The 22,563-nt window shown below is 41.8% G+C and overlaps 1 protein-coding gene across 1 annotated transcript in view; it reads right to left on the reverse strand.

Annotated features, from left to right (window-relative positions):
- TLL2 (tolloid like 2) overlaps nucleotides 1-22,563 on the reverse strand; it is a 131,303-nt gene that overhangs the window by 48,751 nt on the left and 59,989 nt on the right. The window contains exons 3-5 of the mRNA XM_007456189.1: nucleotides 19,233-19,310; nucleotides 6,379-6,534; nucleotides 4,377-4,494 (exon numbers count right to left, since the gene is read on the reverse strand). Of these exons, the coding sequence (XP_007456251.1) occupies nucleotides 4,377-4,494; nucleotides 6,379-6,534; nucleotides 19,233-19,310 (352 nt within the window). The remainder of the gene's footprint in view (nucleotides 1-4,376; nucleotides 4,495-6,378; nucleotides 6,535-19,232; nucleotides 19,311-22,563) is intronic.

Raw genomic sequence — 22,563 nt, forward strand, 5'->3', positions numbered from 1 at the left:
CCTGCATCGGCAGGCGGACTCTCAAGCACTGCGCCACCAGGGAAGCCCTGTTCATCTTTTTATTACTGATTTGTAAGAATGCTTTGTACATTATGGGATCAAGTCTTTGACTATCAGATGTGCTACAAATATTTTTCTTGCTTTGTTATTTCTTATTTAACTTTGTTTTTTGTGTTGTTTTTGTCATATAAAATTTTAATGTAATGTCTTTACGTTCTTATGTTTTGTTTAGAAAGGCCATCTGCGTTCCAAGATTATAAGTAAAATACACTCTTGCTTCCTTCTAATACTTTTCAAATTTTTGTTTCTTTTTCTTTTCTTTCATTTTCTTTTCAAAATGTTTGTATCTTTGATCCAGCTAGAATAATTTTTGGTATAAGAAGTGAGGTAGGGCTTCCCTGGTGGCGCCGTGGTTAAGAGTCTGCCTGCCAATGCAGGGGACACGGGTTCGAGCCTTGGTCCAGGAAGATCCCACATGCCAAGGAGCAACTAAGCCTGTGTGCCACAACTACTGAGCCTGCGCTCTAGAGACCTCGAGCCACAACTACTGAGCCTGAGTGCCACAACTACTGAAGGCTGCACACCTAGAGCCCATGCTCCACAACAAGAGAAGCCACTGCAGTGAGAAGCCCGCGCACCACATGAAGAGTAGTCCCTGCTTGCCGCAACTAGAGAAAGCCTGCGTGCAGCAACGAAGACCAAACGCAGGCAAAAATAAATAAATTTTAAAAAAAAGAAGTGAGGTAGGATTCCAGCTTTATTTTTTTCACAATGAGCTATTTAATTATCCCAATGTTCAAATATCCCAATTGACTAACCCATCTTTCTCTCACTCATTTAAAATGCTACCTAAATTTGTGTATAAACATATTCATTTTCAACTCTTTTGTTCCATATTATCTTTTTTTTTTTTTTTTTTGCAGTATGTGGCCCTCTCACTGTTGTGGCCTCTGTGGAGCACAGGCTCCGGATGCACAGGCTCAGCAGCCATGGCTCACGGGCCCAGCCGCTCTGCGGCATGTGGGATCCTCCCAGACCAGGGCACGAACCCGTGTCCCCTGCATCGGCAGGCGGACTCTCAACCACTGTGCCACCAGGGAAGCCCCATATTATCTATTTTTTATTGAGTTCCAAATGGTTTTGTTATTATCTTCATTTGCATTTTAATATCCTATATGTTGGGATAGAACACCAAACACTCCCCTATCTCTGTCCCTGTCACTATTGTTTGGTTTCTCTCTCTCTCTCTCCCTCTCTCTCTCTCTCTTTCTCTCTGTTATTTCTACATGAAAAATTCTAATACCATTTGTTCAAGTTCTTAAAATACATGTATACACATACCCACACATACATATAAATCAGAATGGCATGAATTTATAGGTTATTTTAGGAAGTCCTGACATCTTTACTATGTTGGGCATTTCCATATCAGGAAATGGTATGCATTTTCATTTTTTCTTTTTTAAGTTTCTTTAGAGTTTTGGCATTTTCTTTCTATAAGTCTGGCATATGTTTGCATTTTTGTTAAGTTCATTCTTAGATGTATTATCTACTATGTTTCTATTAAAGTTGTGATTTTCTCCATTATGAAAGTATATCAAATTATTTCATTAAAGGAAAAGTAATTAACTTTCTGTTTATTAATTTTGTAATCAGTCACTTTAATAGGGTCTCCTTTTGTTTCTGATAGTTGTTCAATTGATTTTCTGAGTTTTTTAGGCACACATTACATCAACTTCAAATAATACAAACACTGGCTTGTTCCTGCCAATATTCATTGTGTTTATCTCTTTCTCTTATCAAATTACATTAGCTATTATTTCCAGAAAAAAATGTTAAATAATTGTGGTGATCACGAACATCTTTGACTTGTTCCTGACTCTAACAGAAATGCTTCTAGAATTATCTCTGATAAACATGAAATGTGCTTTGGGGATGTGTGTGTGTGTGTGTGTGTGTGTGTAAGTCAAGGATCTATCCTTGACATCTCTTCTTGTACTACCTTCACTACTTTTTTAAAACAACAAAGGCATGTCGAAATATGCAGATGCCTTTTTAGCATCTATTGAGACATGAATATGGCTTATCTCCTTTGATCTATCAATATGCTGAATAATGCAAACAGATTTCCTCATGTTGAACTAGTCTTGTATTCCTTAGATAAACCTTCTTGGCAGCCTACTCTTCTATTCCACTTTTCATGGCTGTTCATAAGTTAGATGAGTATAATTTTCTTTCTTGGTGCCATCTTTTTCATCAGGGGGTAGCAATGCCATACTTCATGAAAAGTAAATTGGAAGAAAGTATTCTTTTATGCTCTAAAAAACTTAAATAGTACCAGAATAATCTGTTCCTTGAAGTTTTGAAAGAATTCATCTGTGAAACTCTAGACTGGAGGTGTGGGGGAGAAAGTTTTTCTGTCAATTTTCCGATTTCTTTCAAAGTTACTGGCCTGTGCCAGCCCTTTATATTTACCCTGAAGTCATTCACATTATCCAGATTTCCACATTTCTTGCCTTAGAGTTTTATAAAGTACTCTTTTATGATTCTGCTGAATCTGTGGTTATTTCCCCGTTGCATGTCTGATTTTGTATATTGCTGCATTGTCACTTTTTTGTCTTAGACTAACGAGTAAGTAGTTTGTCTACAGTTGTTTGTTTGTTTATTCAAAGAATTTACTCTTCAATTTATCAGTCCTATAATGTGTTACCTTGTCCATTTTCTTCTGCTCTCATTAGGTTTGTTTTGTCGTGGTGGTGGGTTTTATGTATTTATTTATTTTGCTTATGTCTTTGAATTGAATATTTCATTGCCATTCTTAGTGATGTGGATATCTGAGGCTGTGGGTTTTCTTATGGACATAGCTTTACCCAGATCTCTTCAATTTTGAATTGTAGGGCTTTCATTATCTAGACTTCTTATCATTTTAATCCTGATTTCTTTATGACCTAAGAGTTGTAAAAAAGGGAACTTTTAACTTACCAGGTAATGCAGGAGTATTTATTCTATCTTTTGTTGTTATTATGTTATTATGTCCAGTTTCACTGCTTTGCAATCTGAGAATATTTTAATGTTATCTCTGCCTTTTAGAATTCATTGAGGTGTTCTTAATACTTAACAGATGGACAATGTCTATAAACATTCAGTAGGCATTTAAAAAATGTGTTATCAGGTTATAGAATCTGATAGACCCATAGGATCAACTCTACTAATTATATTTTTCCACTCCTCTACAAATCTCTACTTATTTTTTGGTCAACTTGACATTGATCTACTTAGGTTGACAGACATGAAATAAAGTCCTCTGCTGCTGGTGTTTCTCGCAATTTACCCTTGAAACCCCTGGGGGTTGTTTTATGACTCTTAAAGCTATGCTATTTGGTGCATAAAGATTTATGACTGTTATATTCTCACTGTAGTTTGAATTCTTTCTCATTATAAAGTGTCTCACCTTTTTTTTTTAGTACTTTCTGACTTAAAAAAACAACAACAAAAAAGCCTGTCTACAACTAGAATTGTGATCCCAGCTTTATTTTTGTTGGTATTTGCCTGTATGCCTTCTTACCTTTTACTTTTAAACCTTTCTGGATCATTTTCTTCAGTAGTCATCTCATGTATACACCATGTAGTTGGGTTTAAGTTTTTGAACTAATATGGGAAACTTTTCCTTTCAATAGGAGAGTATATCACACTTATATTTATTGGCATAACAGATAGTCATAATCCAGTCATCTTATTATTTGTTATGTTTTCTGGAGGAAGTCTGTAAGCCCATGGAGCCCACAAAATTACATGAAGAGGGCTTCCCTGGTGGTGCAGTGGTTGAGAGTCCGCCTGCCGATGCAGGGGACACGGGTTCGTGCCCCGGTCCGCGAAGATCCCACATGCCGCAGAGCGGCTGGGCCCGTGAGCCATGGCAGCTGAGCCTGCGCGTCCGGAGCCCGTGCTCCACAACGGGAGAGGCCACAGCAGTGAGAGGCCCGCGTACCGCAAAAAAAAAAAAAAAAATTACATGAAGAATTTTGCATATATGTACATCCACAATGAGGGAGCCCATAGCTTCATCAGATTCTCAGTGGAATCACTGGCCCCAAGGTGGTTCAGAACCACTTTGTATGAAACACTCCCAATTCCTTCAACTGCTCCCATGACAGGAGATACAGACACCTTGTCATTCTGAAGTCTTCCTCTTGACCTACCTACTTTGTCCCTGGATTGTGAGTTCATTGAGGGCAAGAAGAGTTTCTGACAAATGCTGAGCTTCTATATATTACAGCATATTGGAAACACTTTGTTTCAGAGAGAAAATTCAAGACTCATGAGCCATCTGACTTGTCTGCCTCAGATTCCACTGAGGTGAACTTGCTTTCACTTACCCACAGGTTCTGTAACTGAACACAATAAAGCTTTCTTCATCCGTCCTCTCTATGAATGTCACACAGGTGTGCTTTTCCCAGTGTCTCATGGCCTGCTTAAAAATGGCTCTCTGGCTTCCTGAAATGACAGGTCCATACCTTCCTTAGATGCTGGCTGACAACAAAGCATGTTCTAATGATCAAAAAAAGCTCATTTGGGTGCCCCAGAATAAAAATGAACTAGGACTAAGGATTTCCCTAGCTAAGAATACAATATAACTTTCCTGAATTACCAAAACCTAGAGAGTAGGAGTTTGTGAATTGGGAGAGAGGGTAAAAATAGATTTTTCAAAATGTCCCCAGCTTCCCAACTTTTCCTTTGTATTGAAAGTACTTTTCTAAACTTTAAAAAATGTTACTCAGGTTATTCAATTTGGCAATTTTAGGCTCTTGAAGTAAATCACCAGCACTGCATTCCACCCCTTCATTCTATTTTATACCTATGGGATGGTATTCCCATATGCTCTATAAATTCTATTTGCATGTACATTCATGCTACTTTTGCATTGGGGTTCAGTGTTTGCTGGGGGATCCTTTTTTTTCAAATATAGTAATCCTGTTGTATCATTCTTTTTTTAACATCTTTATTGGAGTATATTTCTTTACAATGGTGTGTTAGTTTCTGCTGTATAACAAAGTGAATCAGCTATACATATACATACATCCTCATATCTCCTCCCTCTTATGTCTCCCTCCCACCCCCCCTATCCCACCCCTCTAGGTGGACACAAAGCACCGAGCTGATCTCCCTGTGCTATGCAGCTGCTTCCCACTAGCTAGCTATTTTACATTTGGTAGTGTATATATGTCCATGCCACTCTCTCACTTAGTCTTGCTGGGGGATCCTTGAGCCTAATTTTCTGCAAGTCCTTTGAAAACAGATGAATTTCATACTTCCTCTGAACTTTCTTCATATTTCCCTGATTAGAAATTGGAAAAGCAATAATTGGGAGCAAGAATAAAGTAAACTCTAGGCTGCTAGTTTCACCTAGTCAATAAGTATTCTTTTCAAAATCTATCAATCTGAAATAAATAATACTATTTTTGATTTTGTATTTTGATTTTGCTAGAAGCAATGAGAAGGACCTAGAAAAATAGTTTTTTGGGAAGTACACAGGATGGTTGGGGATTGGGTCTGAATTCTAGAAAGACTTTGTTGCAAGAAACAAACCAACGAACCATTGGGAGGCTCCCATCATAGTGCAGAAGGTGCGGGTGTAGTGTCACAATGTCCCCCCAAAACATACATATAGAAGAAAGAGTAACTTAGCCATCCAAGTGTCAAGTGACATCTTGACACTTTTAGTTAAAATTGTTTATAGAGCAATTACTCACCAAAATGGCAATCCTACTAATAACACATATCTCTGTGTAAACAAAGTTCTCTATATAAAAGTAGTTAATTTGGAAGAAGACTATATAAATCTTTGGCCAGAAAAGCACACAAGATCTGAAAGAACATGGTTAAGACACCAAGGAACAAAAGTTAGTAGCTGATGACAATTCCCACATTTTAATTCTTTAGGAACACATCTCCCTCTCTCTTATTAGGGCTGAGGGCCCCTTGAGAGCAGGATGACATCTTAGTCATATTTTTATCACCAGCACCTAATTAAGGATCTGGCACTGGTGGCCCTGGGTTAATGCCATGGGAGTGCAACGGAACCAAGGGCATGGATGCTGTCAGGAAGGAGGGCGGGGACTCCACCAGGGTCATAGGGTCACCCCCTGCATGAAGCCTCAGGGACCAGGTGACCACTTTTGAGGACACAGCACCAACAGAGACTGCAGTTTCCTCAGGTCAATTGCACTAGACCCTGTGGGCAAGAGGGAGCTTCAGCAGGGGGACTGCTATGGCTCCGGGGTCTGTTCCAACCCACCTAAGTCCTTCCTGGGAGGACTTTGCCCACCTAGGAAGACAAATCACCCAGTCCCAAACCAGGTCTCATTTGGAGCTACTGACCGGTGAAGTTTCCTCCAATGACATAGGGGATGACCCCTCCTGGCCATATCCTCTCTGTCCTTGAGGTTGTAGCTCTTCGGACCCGGGGAGAGAAGGTCTCAGCTCCAGCATGCAATGTCCCAGGGCTCTGTGGAAGCATAGCATTCTCCTTGCCACCTGCAAGAGAGTCATGATGCCATTTACTTTGTGTGGACATATATTTTCAGTTCTCTTGGGTATTTGCCGAAGAGTGGAATTGTTGGGGCATATAGTAATTCTATGTTTAACCTTTTAGAGGACTATCAGAATATTTTCCAAAGGAGCTGCATCATTTTACATTCCCACCAGCAAAGCATCAGGGTTCCAGTGTCTCCACATCCTCGTCAACACTTGTTATCGTCAATCTTTTTGATTATAGCCATCCTAATGGGCGTGAAGTGGGTGGCATCTCACTGTGGTTCTGATTTACGTTTCCCTAATGACTAATGATGTTGAATGTCTCTTCGCGTGCTTATTAGTCATTCGTATATCTTCTTTGGAGAAATGTCTATCAAATCTTTTGTCCATTTCTTAATTGTGTTGTCTTTTTATTGGTGTATTATAATTATTCTTTATATATTCTGGATACCAGACCCTTATCAGATATATGATCTGCAAATATTTCTTCTATTCTATAGATTGTCTTTTCATTTTTATGATACTGTCCTTTGAAGCACAAAAGTTTTTTAATTTTGATGAAGTCCAATCTATGCATTTTTTTGTTGCCTTTTTGTATCATATATAATAAACTACAGGCATACCTTGTTTAATTGTGCTTCACTTTATTGTGTGTTTTTTACAAATTGAAGGTTTTTGGCAACCCTGAGTTGTCAGGTGATGGCTAACATTTTTTAGCAGTATTTTTTAATTAAGGTATGTACATTGTTTTTTCAGACATAATGCTTTTGCACACTTAATAAACTACAGTATATTGTAAACATAACTTGTATATGCAGTGGGAAACCAAAAAATTTGTGCAACTCACTTTATTGTCATATTCATTTTATTGCAGTAGTCTGGAACCGAACCTACAATATTTCTGAGGTGTACCTGTACAGCTTAATCCAAACTCATAATGATTTATATCTATGTTTAGTTCTATACTTTTAACTCTTGTATTTAGCTCTTCAATCATTTTGAGTTAATTTTTGTATATGGTGTGAGGTAGGCGTCTAATTTCATTCTTTTGTATGCAATATCCAGTTGTACTACCACCGTCTGATGAAAAGACTAGTTTTTCCCCCATGGAATTGTCTTGGCACCTTTGTGACAAATCTATCGGCCATCCTTTTCTAGCTTCTTGAGTTGAATGTCTGGCACATTAATTTTCAATCTTCCTTACATTCTAATATTACCATTTTAATACTAAAATTTCTCTGAGTTCCTCTTTGCCTGCATCACATCTTTTGACATGTACATTTCAATGTTAGACTTTGATATATTCTGTAAGTTCCATTTGGACCTTCTTCTTTGATCCTTGGATTATTTAGAGGTGTGATTTTTAATTTCTAAACATTTGTCTCTCTGTGTGTGTTACTGATGTCTAACATTGCTTTGTGTTCCAAGGACCTATTCTCCAAGGCACAGGTCAGCAAACTTTTTCTGTAAAAAGCCAGATAGTAAATATTTTAAGTTTTGTGGTTAATATATTCTCTATTGCAACTACCCAACTCTGCTATTATAGTGTGAGCAGCCGTAGACGCTGTGTAAATGAATGGGTATGGCTGTGTTCCAATAACATTTTATTTGCAAAAACAGATGGCAGGCTGGATTTGGCCTTCTGGCCATGGATGGTGGCCCATGCTCCAAGGTATCAATTCTTTGTTGTTTTGAGCCTTGCTTTGTAGCCCACTACGTGATCGTTTTTATAAATATTCCTTATAACCTTGAAATAATGTGCATCAGTTTCCAAAATTGATGGTTGAAGGGTGCTACATATGTTGTTCAAATATTCTACTTACAAATGTTTTTGGCTCCTTAGTGTATCTGCTACCAAGAAAAGTGTTTTAAACAACCTTGAGAACTAAGCCTGTGAACTGTCATCTTCTCCTTTATTTTTAATTTTTCCTTCATATTTTTCAAGGCTATGTTGGTTAAATAAGACAAGTTAAGGATTGTTAAATGTTCCAGCTAAATTGCTTCTTTCATCATTAAATACCTTCTTTATCTGTAATAATGTTCATCCATAATAAAGATTATTTTGACTGATATTAATATTGCTATGCCAGTTTTATTTTGATTAGTATTTGCCTCATATAATTTTTCTGCATCTACATATTTTCAATCTTTTTGTGTAATTATGTTTTGTTTTAAATGAGTCATTCAATAGGTGTTATTCTGTGAGCAATACATTTCCCACAAGAAACAATAAAACAAGTTTTGCAATGGTCATAATGTTGAGGTTCAATATTACTTTTTTACTGTATATGTAATAGTTTTTGTAAATTGAAAAATTTCTGAAATAATTGTAGATCTACATGAAGTTGCAAGAAATAATACTGAGAGACTTTTTATACCCTTTACTCTGTTTCCCCCAATAGAAATATTTTATGAAACTATAGTACAGTATTACAACTGGGATATGGACATCTACTGATCTCATTCAGATTTCCCCACCATTATGTATACTTGTGTGTGTGTGTGTGTGTGTGTGTGTGTGTGTGTGTGTGTGTGTCTAGTTCTACACAGTTTAATCACATGTATAGGTTTGTGTATCTACCACCACATTCAAGATACTGAATAGTTCCATCACCATAAGGATCCCTCATATTGTCATTTTAAAATCACATCCACCTCGCTTCCCCTCCCTCCCAACCCATCCCTACACTCTCAACCACTAATCTGTTCTCCACTGCAAAAATGTTTTCATTTGAAGAATATTATTTAAATGGAATCCTACAATGTATAACCTTTGGGAATTGGCTTTTCTCACTCAGTGCAATTCCCTGGAGATTCATCCAAGCTGTTGCATGTATCAATAGCTTCCTTTTATTGTTGAGTAGTACACAGTTTGTTTAACCACTCACCTGTTGAAGGACATCTGGGTTGTTTCCAGATCTTACAAACAAACCTGTTATGAATATTCATGAACAGGTGTTTTTGTGAAGATTTTTATTTCTCTGAGATAAATACCCAAGAGTGGAACTGCTGGGTCATATAGTAATAGGGTTTATTTCTGGGTTCTCTATTATGTTCCATTGATCAATGTGTTTATCCCTCTGGTAATATAACACTATCTTATTACTGTAATTATATACAGTCAGTCCTCCATATCCCTGGGTTTAACATTGGAGATTCAACCAACTGTGGATCAAAAGTATATTTTTAATTCCAGAGAGTTCCAAAAAGCAAAACTTGAATTTGCCATGCACCAGCAAATATGTAGCATTTACAATGCATTAGGTATTAAAAGTAATCTGGAGATGATTTGAAGTATATGGGAGGATGTTCATAGTTTATATGTAAATACTATGCCATTTTATATAAGGTGCTTAAGCATCCACAGATTTTGGTATCCGTGAAGGGTCCTGAAACCATCCCCCAGGGATACTGAGGAAGGCCTGTAGTAAGCCTTAATATCAGGCAGAGTGATTACTCTCATTTTAGACTTCTTTTCCATTGTTTTAGCTGTTTCCATATGAATTTTGTGTCTTTCCATGTAAATTTTAGGGTAAGCTTATCTATGTCTACAAAAAAAATGTTGAGATTTTAATGGGAATTACATTAAAACTACAGATCAATTTGGAGAGAAATGGCATCTTTATTATATTGAGTCTTCCTTCCAATCCATGGACATGGTATTTCTCTCCATTTATGTAGGTCTTTATTTCTTTCACCAGCATTGTGTAATTTTCAGTACACAAATATTATACATGTTTTTTAAAGTGTATAAGTATTTCATTTTTGTTGAGTGATTATAAATGGTACTGTGTTTTTAATTTTGGTTTCTGCACATTAATTATTAGAAATATAAGCATTTTTTTGTGTTTTGGTCTTGTATTCTGCCATCTTCTTAAACTCACTTATTAGTTCTAGGAGTTGTTTGCTTGTGGTAGATTCCTTGAGATCTTCTACATAGACAAACATGTCATTTGGAAATCAGAAAAGTTTTATTTCTTCCTTTCCAATTTGTATGCCTTTAATTTCTTTTTCTTGCCTTATTACAGTGTCTACAACTTCTAGAACTACTTTGGTTTTCTGTTTGTTTTTTTAACATCTTTATTGGAGCACAATTGCTCTAAAATGGTGTGTTAGTTTCTGCTTTATAACAAAGTGAATCAGCTATACATATACATATATCCCCGTATCTCCTCCCTCTTGTGTTTCCCCCCACCCTCTCTATCCCATCCCTCTAGGTGGTCACAAAGCACTGAGCTGATCTCCCTGTGCTATGTGGCAGCTTCCCATTAGCTATCGATTTTACATTTGGTAGTGTATATATATCCATGCCACTCTCTCACTTCGTCCCAGCTTACCCTTCCCCCTTCCCCGTGTCCTCAAGTCCATTCTCTACATCTGCATCTTCATTCCTGTCCTGTCCCTAGGTTCTTCAGAACCATTTTTTCTTTTTTTTTAGATTCCATATATATGTGTTAGCACACGGTATTTGTTTCTCTCTTTCTGACTTACTTCACTCTGTATGACAGACTCTAGGTCCATCCACCTCACTACAAGTCAATTTCATTTTTTTTACGGCTTAGTAATATTCCATTGTATATATGCGCCACATCTTCTTTATCAATTCATCAGTCGCTGGTCAACTTAGGTTTCTTCCATGTCCTGGTTATTATAAATCGTGCGGCAATGAACATCGTGGTACATGTCTTTTTGAATTATGGTTTTCTCAGGGTATATGCCCAGTAGTGGGATTGCTGGGTCATATGGTACTTCTATTTTTAGTTTTTTAAGGAACCTCCATACTGTTCTCCATAGTGGCTGCATCAATTTACATTCCCACCAACAGTGCAAAAGCATTCCCTTTTCTCCACACCCTCTCCAGCATTTATTGTTTGTAGATTTTTTGATGATGGCCATTGTGACTGGTGTGAGGTGATACCTCATTGTAGTTTTGATTTGCATTTCTCTAATGACTAGTGATGTTGAGCATCCTTTCATGTGCTTGTTGGCAATCTGTGATTACCTCCGAAGCCCGAGCCTCAGCTCCCAGCCCCCGCCCACCCCAGCAGGTGAGCAGACAAGCCTCTCGGGCTGGTGAGTGCTGGTCCGCACCAATCCTCTGTGTGGGAATCTCTCCGCTTTGCCCTCCGCACCCCTGTGGCTGCGCTCTCCTCCGTGGCTCCAGAGCTTCCCCTCTCTGCCACCCGCAGTCTCCGCCCATGAAGGGGCTTCCTAGTGTGTGGAAACCTTTCCTTCTTCACAGCTCCCTCCCACTGGTGCAGGTCCCATCCCTATTCTTTTGTCTCTCTTTTTTCTTTTGCCCTACCCAGGTACGTGGGGAGTTTATTGCCTTTTGGGAGGTCTGAGGTCTTCTGCAGCGTTCAGTAGGTGTTCTGCAGGAGTTGTTCCACATGTAGGTGTATTTCTGATGTATTTGTGGGGAGGAAGGTGATCTCCACGTCTTACTCTTCTGCCATCTTGAAGCTCCTCCCCCTCAGATCTATTTTCTATTTCAATAATTCTCTCTTCAGTTGTGTTCAATATACTATTTATTCCATTCCAGTTTCAATAAATACAGTTATCATTACCAAAAGCCCTATTTAGTGGCTTCTAAATTGATCTGTTCTTTTTTTCCCCCACAATAGTTTCAAATTCTCCCATTGGCTCTTTAGTCATTTTATGTATACCTATTTAATCTCACACAGATTGTTCTATTATTTCTGCATCTTGGGGTACTAATTCTCCAAGTTATTGTCTCTGTTGATTATCCTTCATGGATTAACTTTTGTGTTTCTAATGTTTTTAGTTAAAGTTCATTTTGTGGGGGAGGGTTATTCCTTTCTGCAAGAGTCTCATATGCCCTCAGCAATGAGTGTGACCCTGATTTTCATTTTTTCAGGGCTCTTGGGATTCTATGGGTCCTAGATCAATTTTTATGTTAATTTCTAAGTGTATGGTTTCCATACATAGGAAATGAAATTTGAGAACTTATACCTGTCTGAGGAACAGGCTTTGGGATTCAGTTTCTCATAGAAGATATGTTTCTACCCCCACTTAGAACCTAGGAAAGATAGCAAGATTTCTTGCCCCTTCTTTCAGCCACTGGACAGAGTTTTTCTAGTCTTTTCTTTTCTTTCTTTCTTTCTTTTCTTTTTTTCTTTCTTCTTTCTTTTTCTGTCTCTCTCTCTCTCTTTTTCTTTCTTTCTTTCTTTTTTAATGATTAGGAAGCCCTTTGAAGGAGTTCATTTTATGCAAGATCTCAGTCTCCACTTCCTGTCTCACACGGGACCAAGGCCACAAATCCTGAACCTATATAGCTGTTACATGGGCATAAAAAATACACCAGCCCTCAGTACCCCAAATCCTGGCCCAGTCTCAGTGCCCTCTGCACAGTTTTGCCACCATCTGAAGCTTAGTTCCATGAGTTTATGTTCCCTGTTCTTTTCTGATAATGACAATTTCCCTATCTTTTCTTTGAGCTTAACTCCGTATTTTTAATTTGGAATAAGAGGAAGCTTATATTTTTTTCCAGTAGTTCTATGTTTGTAAAAGGGGTCCCTGCCAGTTCAGTTGCCAGAACAAGAAAGTTGGCATATAACACATTTTTAAGCCTGAACATAATTGTTTTACTGCTAGAATTTCTAGATCAGAAGTCACACACTTGCAGCTCTTGGGATAAACCCAACCCACAGATGTGTTTTGTTTGGCCTGGATGCTTTTGGCCTACACTTTGGGTTTTTGTTTTGTTTTGTTTAAAAACAAAGTTGGTTTCTCATTTGAGAAGCCAACTTTTAAAAATCAAGGAATTTCATATAAAAATCCAGATTTTCTAGTTTTTCTTTAAAAATGGAAAGATCTGGCAACAGTGAGCCCATCTTCCATCATTTACAACCCATAGCAGTTAAGTAGCACCTGCTCTCTACAGTCAGGGTACACGTTTTCCTGGTTGCTAGAATCTATCTCCCACTTCACAGGGTCCCATCCAGGCATTTCACCCATTGACATTACCTGCTTGGTCTCTACAGATATTCTAACTTGCTCTCCCAGCCCAGGACTACAAATTGCATCCAGATTTCAAATGTGAGTTGCCCCAGTAAACTGGAAGCTCCATGGGGGCAGGGACTGAGGTTGGTTCATTCACCACTCTATTCACACCCAGCACAGTGTCTGGCTGGTGGTAAGCATTCGGTCCTCTTGGATTTTGAATTAATTAGTTAAAGAATGGATGAGTTATTCTAAAAATAAACAACCCAACAGTCCAAACAATTCTGCGGCAGAAACCTCTCCAAAATGTTGGCAGCCCTGAAGTCCTTAATGTTTAAATCCTGAGAATCCTGTCTTAAGTAATCACAGGCAGCGATGTAGCAAGTGGAAGTTTGTTATTTCCCATACGGTTTTCAACAAGTCTCTTAATTTTCCTCCGCCGCCAACTCTCCTTTGGAGAATGGGCAAAAATATCAATACTTCTCTATCTGAGGGACTAACACTAAGAAATCCAATGTTTCTCAGAGAAGCTGTGCTATATATACATGTGACCCAGTAATGTTAGGGCCTGGTGCAGCCGAGTCAGCATGGGAAAATCTTAAGTGCACCTGGAAAGAGACTGGGGTGTAATTTCCAGAGATGGGTTATTGAATGACAGCTTCCCCCTCGGTCCAGTGAGAAATTTAATTTGCTGAGGACTCAACACAGGAAGCATTTGCCCATTAAAAATATGTCTAAACAGATGTTCTGCTTAGCCTGGAAGAAGGATCTTAATGCAACTGTCATTATTGGATTTTCTTGGATTACTACTATCTGGAATTGGAGTCCAAATAGAAGGATGTAATTATTTATTATGGTCCAAGAGGCCTGCATCTGAAGAGGAGCAAATGCAGAGGAGGACTCCCTTCAGGGGTGTCTGAAGGGATTTAACATGCTGGGGGTGGGGTGGGTTGGGGGATGAAGTCCATTTAAATTCTCTGGCTCTGGGAGTGTACCCTATCCTCTCTGCAAATCTGCCATAGCTATTCGATGTTCCGTTTCGAGCTGAAGGCACAGCCGTATTATAAATGGAACCAGGCCTGACCCAGCCTCTTCTCAAGCAAGGAACTGCGGATTTTCGATTAGTCAACCAGTCCCTCCTACACTGGCAGTAAACACCCTGACAGTCCAGCCATCTGCATAACCCTCACCCCATGGGTGATGGGCAAATTCGCACCTTGCCTGTGGCGATCTTGAAAGGCTCAGTAAAGGGGAAGACTGTGGATTATTCTGCACAATGGTTCCCAAACTTGGCTGCACATTGGATTCAATCAGGGAGCTTTTAAAAAATTCTGGTGTCCGCCCCCCTGCCCTGAGATTGGGACTCAATTGGCCTAGAGGACTGTCAAGGCATCTGTGCTTTTTCAGGCTCCCCAGGTGATTCGGATGCATAAGGAAGTTTGAGAACCACTGATGTAGCCCAAAGATTAAGAGCAAGAGATTCAGGGTCAGGGGGACTTAGGCTCAAGGTAAATGCTGCCATTCACTACCTGTGTGGCTCTAGACGAGCCACTGTCCCCTGAGATCTCCTTCCTGCTGCATGGTGGTGTCATGGGCATGGAACCAGGCAATGAACATCAAACGCCTGCTGTGTAAGGGCTCGACGAGAGCTGCAGTTATCACCACCACATCTGCATTTGGGGACTGGCTAGAAAGAATGCCTAAAGTCAGGTTCAATGGTTACACCCAGATATGCTGACATAAGTGACATTCAGGGGTTCAGGTGATGCTCTGTACGCAAGTTTGAGGGATCCCTGCTCTCTGGTGCAACCTGATTCCATTATTATTTGCTGCAGCACAGAGCCCTTAGGGACTGCTACAGAAAGTGAAAGGTCCATTCTCTTTTATGAATATGGTTCTGGAAATCAGGCTCTACCAAAACAGTCGCAGCTTCATTTGAGGAACAGTTACACACTCCATTTCATTAATCCCATTATCGGCCCCAAAATGCATGCTGAGCTCTCATCTCCAGGGTAGGAAGGCTCCTCAGACCAGTCTGCCAAGGGGTGCCGAGTGAGCAATTCCCCAAGCCCCCCCAGACCTCCCCAAAGCGGGAAGCACAAATCCCCGCCATCAGGGCTGAGGGGAGCAACATAATGCCAGGAAATACACCTGGTCCTGCAGCCAGCCAACCAGGGGCTTCCCTCAGATCCTTTCTCCTGTTTGGGCGGTCCCTTTTTCTGGGGGTGGCGGAAGCGGGGTGGGTTGTGATTAAAGGGGAATCTGAGATTGACACAACTTGCCTTATCTTCAATTCAAACAAAAACAAGAGGCACCCAGGCTGGCACCTGACAGTGTCCTGGAGGGACAGATGGGAAGGCTGGGGGAACAAGCTAGAAGGGATGGCCTTCACCTCACCTTGGGGGTCTCTTTCCTCCTCAGGCTCACCCTTGATGCTTAAAGACCTGCTCGTCTGCTGCTGTAATACAGAGTGGAGGGACTGGCCTAACCTTGACATTATCCCCTTGAAACACACGAGGATCATTTGAAGGGCTGCAGACTATGGATGTAGCCAGCTGCAGGGGTGGGCGGCGTGGGTGGGGCAGTGCTGTCATCATCCTCCTTAAGACACCCAAGAAGATCTCTCGTCGCAGTGTGAGTACCGTGTATAACCCAACCAGAGGCAGAATCGTAATGGGCTGCAGGAGCCTTATTCCTTCCTGTCTTCCTTAATGGTGTTTCTGTGCAGCTGTTAAACAGCTGTGAAATCCCAGTCCAGAGGTGGACGATGCACTTTCAGTGCTGGATAATCTAATTCTTGGAGGTGAAGGTGGAGAGAAAGAAGGGGAAGAGCTACACTCATTGAGTACCTTTTAAGTTCCAGACACATGGCTATGCGCTTTGCATAAATATTGTTTCTAATTCTCTCCAAACCTTAGATGAGGAGCTGGATAACTTATCCAAGGTTGTAACTACTAAGTGGCTTGCTGGGATGCAAACCCAAGTGTGTCTGACTGTTCAAGTTTATTTGGTTGGGTCATATGACACCCAAAAAACCAGTAAATATGAATATTGAAAACTCTGACAATAGCTATTGCTGGTGAGCAGGAAAGATGCAGGGAGGGAAGGCAGTAGACAGTCTCCAAATATGGCCACAGCTCTCATCCCTGTAAGTTCATGCCACTTCTCACATTAAGGGGTGGAATCTATTTTCTTTTCCTTGAACCTGAGCTGGCTCTTTGGCTTGTTTTGACCAATAGAATGTGGCAGAAGGAGCATTCTGAGAGTTCAGAGTCCATGCCTTAAGTGGACTGGTGGCTTCTGTCTCCTCTCTCTGGCAAGCCAGCCACCATGCTACAAAAAAACCTTAGACAACTAAATGGTGAAGGTCCATGTGGAAAGACAGCATGTGGAGGCACAGTGAGGCACCAAACATGTGACTAAAGCTTTTTTTGGCCCTCTCGGCCCAGCCCAGCTGCTAGATGAATGTAATCAAGTGAGTGACCCCAGCTGACGTCAGCCAAAGAACTACCCCCACAAGCCCAGTCAATGCACAGAATCATGAGATAACAAATCACAGTTTGAAGTCACTAAGTTTGGGGGTGGTTTTCATGCCATAATAAATCACTTAAATTGTGAAGGAAAAATTAGGTGTGGCGTCTACATCACTGAAGGGTAATGGCAAATCCTTCTGGTTTCATCCTCACACCTTGTGTCCATTTTCATCACTAAGTGCTGGTCATCTGCGGCCAAAATGAAGTGACACGGATTTTACCAGGTGACTGAGAGCCTGAAAACGCCTAAGTCAAAATACCTTTGAGAAACCAAAGCAGAAAAATACAGATTTTAAAGGGGCCCTGCGCACGGTCCCAGCAATACTTGGTGTGACTTAGAATCAGATGCATGTTTGTCGAATGGTGGTGGTGGGGAGTGTGAGTGGAAGAGTCTGCCTCTCTCTAAAGGAGATCAGACTGCTAAGAGGGGATCAGCAAGCCGACAGGAAAATGGGCCAAGGACAGGAAGAAGCGAGTCACAGAAGTGCACCCCTAAATCACTGGCAAAGGTAGGAAAAGATGCTGAAAGTCAGCAGGACTCAGAGAAATACAAATTAACTAATAATAAGCTATCGTTTCCACTATTAAGAACACTGATAATACCTCGTGCCAGGGAGGATACGGTGAAAGGAGCACACTTATACCTTTTGAAATGCATTTTAGCAACATCTATTTAAAACATACTAAGTGTGTAAGGGTCTATATTCAGGTATTTTACTGCAACATTGTTTATGATGGCAAAAACTTGAAGTTACGTATTAACTGATAAAAGAAGGATTGAATAAATTACGGCCCATTCATACCAGGAATATTTTGCAACTATGCAAAAGAATAAATTGAATTTATACAAGTGTCTTGGAGGGGTTTTCCATGAGGTATTGATGAGTGAGAAAAGCATAATGCATAAAAAACAAGTATCAAATATCATCCCTTTAAAAAAATGACAAAACATATCTGTATATATGTTTATGTGTTTATATGTATGTTTATGTATGCATATGTATACATCTCTGCATCAGTGTATATGTGAATATATGTGCATGGAGAAAAATATGAAAGGGTGAAAACAAAGTTACTAGCATGCATTACCTGGGGAAGAGTAGAGGGGTAATATGTGGGAAAAAAAAGTGAAGGAGGCAGCCAAATTAAAGGGAAAAGGAAAAAACACAACACTAAGAAAAGTATATGATGATATCATCACATTTGTACATTACTGTGAAGTTATATATATATTGTGTGTGTAAAGTATAAAATAACATTAAAGAACATAAAATAAAGTGAATAATGATTTGTACTTCCCCTCTACAGAAGCATCCCTGAAACACAGGATTCTGGCATTTAAAAATGATTCATTTTGCTCTGCGTTAATTTTATGTATCAATAGAAGAAACGCCCTTGTCGGCAACAAGCCCTGATTCCTGCAGGATGCAGGCCGGACAGAAGCCCAGCAGCCCTTCTCCTCCAGCACAGCTTCTGAACAGGAAAACCTTCTCCAAAACCGAGATGCTTCCAGTGAGGCGCCTCCCAGAATCTCCAGGCTAGAATCTCTGAGAGCGCACGCGCGTCTGGGCGCTGGTGTGCAGACAGGCAGAGGTGGTACCTCCAGGCAGGCCCCTGCCACAGACAGCCCCCCCGCAACTGTCCACGGGGTCTCTAGTCTACACCTGCCTCCCAGTCCTCGCCCCAGCTTTAGTTCCCTTTCTTGCTTCCCAGGCCCACTCATTCTGTCGGGCCCCTGGTTCCCAAAGCCTCGTCATCCCTCCTCTGCATCCTCGGGGCCTTCAGCTCGCCAGCCAAGGGCTAGAGAGAAAAGTCACGCCCAGACTGCAGAGTCTAACTGGAGACCATCCAGTACCTGAGCAACCAAATACCACCCTTATACCTTTCTCTGGCAGATGGCCCACCCCACTCAACAAAAGGCCTCACTCCCTCCTCATTCACAGACTTCACTGCTTCTAGTTCACTAAGATTGAAAGTAAAAGGTACAATAAGAGGTTCCCAAAGCCAGGATCAGGGATGGGGGAGGGAAATGGGTGCGACTGGAACTAGATATTGGTGATGGTGGCACAACATTGTATATGTACTTAATGCCCCGAAATGGTACACATTAACATGGTTAAAATGGTAAATTTTAGGTTATGTGAAATTTACAACAACTGAACAACAAAGAGTACCCCAAGGCCTGGTGGGGCCTCACATTACCCTCTCTAGCTTTCTCACTGCTGGTATTCGTGGCTGTAGCATTCGACCAGCTCACAGATGGCTGCTCTCCAAGCCCACCTAAAGGAACAAAGAAGGAAAGAAACAGGTGAGGACGCACCAGGCTTCTTTGCACCAGCCTTCTTTGCACCAGCACCATGAGATGAGGGAACAAACCTGGTCACCTGGGGGATGCTCAGAATCACCAGTGGGTCAGTAAAGATCTGTTTAACAAAGGATGACTGGGCCCCTACTCGATGCTCAGGCCAAAAAGAACTTGCTTTCTTATAACCATGAACATAGTTCAGAAATTATAAATGTAGCCTCTCCTCGATCAGTTCGAGGGCACTTGGAGTGAAACATATACAGTTAACAGGTGAATCCCAAAGTCAGCTTCCTAACCCCCAACTCCCTGAGAAAGCCCAACGCAAACAGGACACTCTCTGGTTCTGGAGTCCCCTGCACGGGATGCAGGGAGACGTCACCAGTGCCACTCCTAAATACGTGATGTGGCAGTTGCTGCTGCCTTGGCTTATACAGGCATCCTGGTTTCCTCTTTGGGGTGTGAGTTTCCTTTTAGAAATTGCTCTGCTTACTTTATAAATCAGACTCTGCCGACACTGCCTCAGTCAAGGGCAGTGATGCACGTACTCGTTTGCTAGTATCATCATCTAGAAACCAGGTTCACATCTGTCCCCACCAGGAAGATGGTCTATCACCATCTATTATTAGACATACTATGAACCAGGTACAGTCCCGGGCAGCAGGGATTCAGCAGTGAACAGGACAGACAGTGCCTAAGTTCCAAATGGGAGTTTGGACAGTAAATGGTAGGTAAGAAAATAAAGGAATAAGATGATTGCAGGTTCAGAAAGTGCTCTGAAGATCAAATGCAGTATGTGGTAACATGGCCTGGAGCAGCTGCTTAGAAAGCGGTCAGAGAAGGCCCTTTAGGGAGGTGACATTTGGGTTGAGACTTGGAAGACAAGAAGGAGCCAGCCACACAGAGATCCGGGCCAGCAGGTCCCAGCTGAAGGAGGATCAGGAAAGAATCTGGGTCGGGAATGAGTTTGCCATGTGGAGGGGCTGGCCGTGGTGGAGAGAGGGAGGCTGGATCCTCAGGGATATTAAGAATATAGTTGGAGGCACAGCAACAGGAGAGGCTGATGGCTTAGATATGAGGAACTGAGAGGGGCCCCGAATGATGCCTACATTTGGCAGTTGAGCAGCTGGGTGGGTTGGGACACCAGGGAGCAGATTTGAGGACAAAGCCTGTGTCCAGCAGACACGATCATACACGTGAAACCACACCAAAGCATCTACAGGACAATCTACTTGTGCAAAATATTTCTTGCATTTGTTTAGAAATCTGCAGCTTACAAAGCAGTTTCCCCATCTCCCCTTTGACCTTGATGAAAACACTCTGTAGTAGAAGTGTAACCCCATTTTACAGAGGAGAAAACTGAGATACAAAATGATCAGCCCAGGGTTGCCAGCCCGTAAGGGAAGCTGAGGGCTCAGGACAGTCTCCTAGTCAGAAGCCCGATGATATTTCCTGTGCTCCATAGGTCACAGGCTTCCAGAGCTGCTCAAGGAAGGGTCCCAAACATGGAACCTAATGCCCTGGCCCCTGACAACCACGGAAGACAGTCCTGTGGTCCTGCATCCCAAATCTTGACATGCAGACCACCTCTCTCCCTCTGGTGACTGACACTGGCGGTGGACCAGGCGCGCGCAGATATTTTTACACGCCTTCATCCTGCTCGTCCGCTGCCTTTCTGGCCAAGTCAGAATCCACTAACACACTCCCTGCAGCTGCCGGGGCGTTCGCTGCCAGCTCCCAGCCCTCTGGGTATTCTTCCAGTTGCGATATCATTTCCTCTCGGGCTAAAGGTCAGGGGAAATCCTGACGGTATGAAAATCACTGGCCAGCAGAGGAATGTGCCCTGTGCAGACTGAAGGAGAGCCTGAGGCCAAGGCTCCCGGACTAGCTTAGTCTTCACTCCCTGTGTAACTGAGGATGAGACCTTGGGTGTTAGTACTTTCCATCTGTCAAATGGGCTGTTCCAGGTTCCGAATGAGGTAATGGTTTGTTTAGGCATTTGCTCATTCAACAAATGTTTATCTGACACCTGCTGCATGCCAGATGCTGTTTCTGCTGCTCAGGATATGACACTGAACAAACTCTACCCTGACCTCATGGAAATTATATTCTGGTGGAGGGTAGAGGAGAAAATGATAAACAAACAGGTGACTAAATATGTAAGTCGGTTGTTGACAAGCGCTATGAAGAAAATAAATAAGGGTGAGGGGAACAGTGAATGCTAGGGGTGAAGGATTGCCATTTCACACAAGGCAGAAAAGCAGAAGCCTGAAGAAAGTGAGGGAGAGGGTCTGCAGATATCTGGGGAAGAGCATTCTAACTGAGGGGACAGCAGGTGCAAAGGCCCTGGGGTGGGAATGTGCTTGACAGTAGGGAGGTGGGTATGACTGGAATGGAATGAGCCAGGGAAATAATAACAGGTGATGAGGTCAGTGAGCAGTGGAGGGTCTGGGGGGGTCAGCTCCTGGGGGACCTTGCAGGCCATTTTCAGGATTTTGGCTTTTATTCTGAGAGATCTAGATGGGAGCCAGAGGACATAAAAGGGTTTTGTAACTGCACTGGCTCTGAATATGATCAGGGTTAGTAGTGAACAGGAGGGGAACACAGGAGCTGGGATTTGAAAGGAGGTTCTGCAAAGCACCAGCCCATCATGGAGGGTTGGAAAGCTTAGACCTGCTTGGCTCCTACAAAAAAAAAAAAAAATAGACTTGTAAGGATACCTGAGCACAGCCTGGTTCAAGGTTAGCTGGAGGCTGTGGTTGAGGGAGCGATGGCTGGGAGAGATTGATATTCAGCTTTGCAGCAGGCAGAGGAGGTGGGGGGATGAGGACTTCTGATTCCCTTGGTCCCCTGGCCCTTGGGGGGAGCAAAGCTCTGGAGCTGGGGGGAGACCAGGGGCCCCCTAGCAGATGGAGGTGGGGAAAGAATCAGTGTTTACTATGTGCCAATTACGGTGCTGACCATGTGTTAGGAACAGTGCTAAATGCAGAGTTTTGTAATTCTAGCCTCATGAAGCCTCAGTGACAAAAGAACCACAAACATCCTCATCTCACAGATGTGGAAACAAGGTTCCAAGAGGTGAAGTGACTTGCCTGTCCTGAAGGTACAGAGATGGTTAGTAATGGAGAAACTGAAGGTGGGTCCTGGTGGACCTCCCCAGATCTGTGCTCCTTCCCTCAGCCTCAGACCCAGAAAGAACAGGAGAACAAGTGGGATGTCTGGGGCGGCAGG

The sequence above is a fragment of the Lipotes vexillifer genome, unplaced genomic scaffold, assembly GCF_000442215.2.
Source record: "Lipotes vexillifer unplaced genomic scaffold, Lipotes_vexillifer_v1.1 scaffold184, whole genome shotgun sequence".
NCBI lineage: Eukaryota > Metazoa > Chordata > Mammalia > Artiodactyla > Lipotidae > Lipotes > Lipotes vexillifer.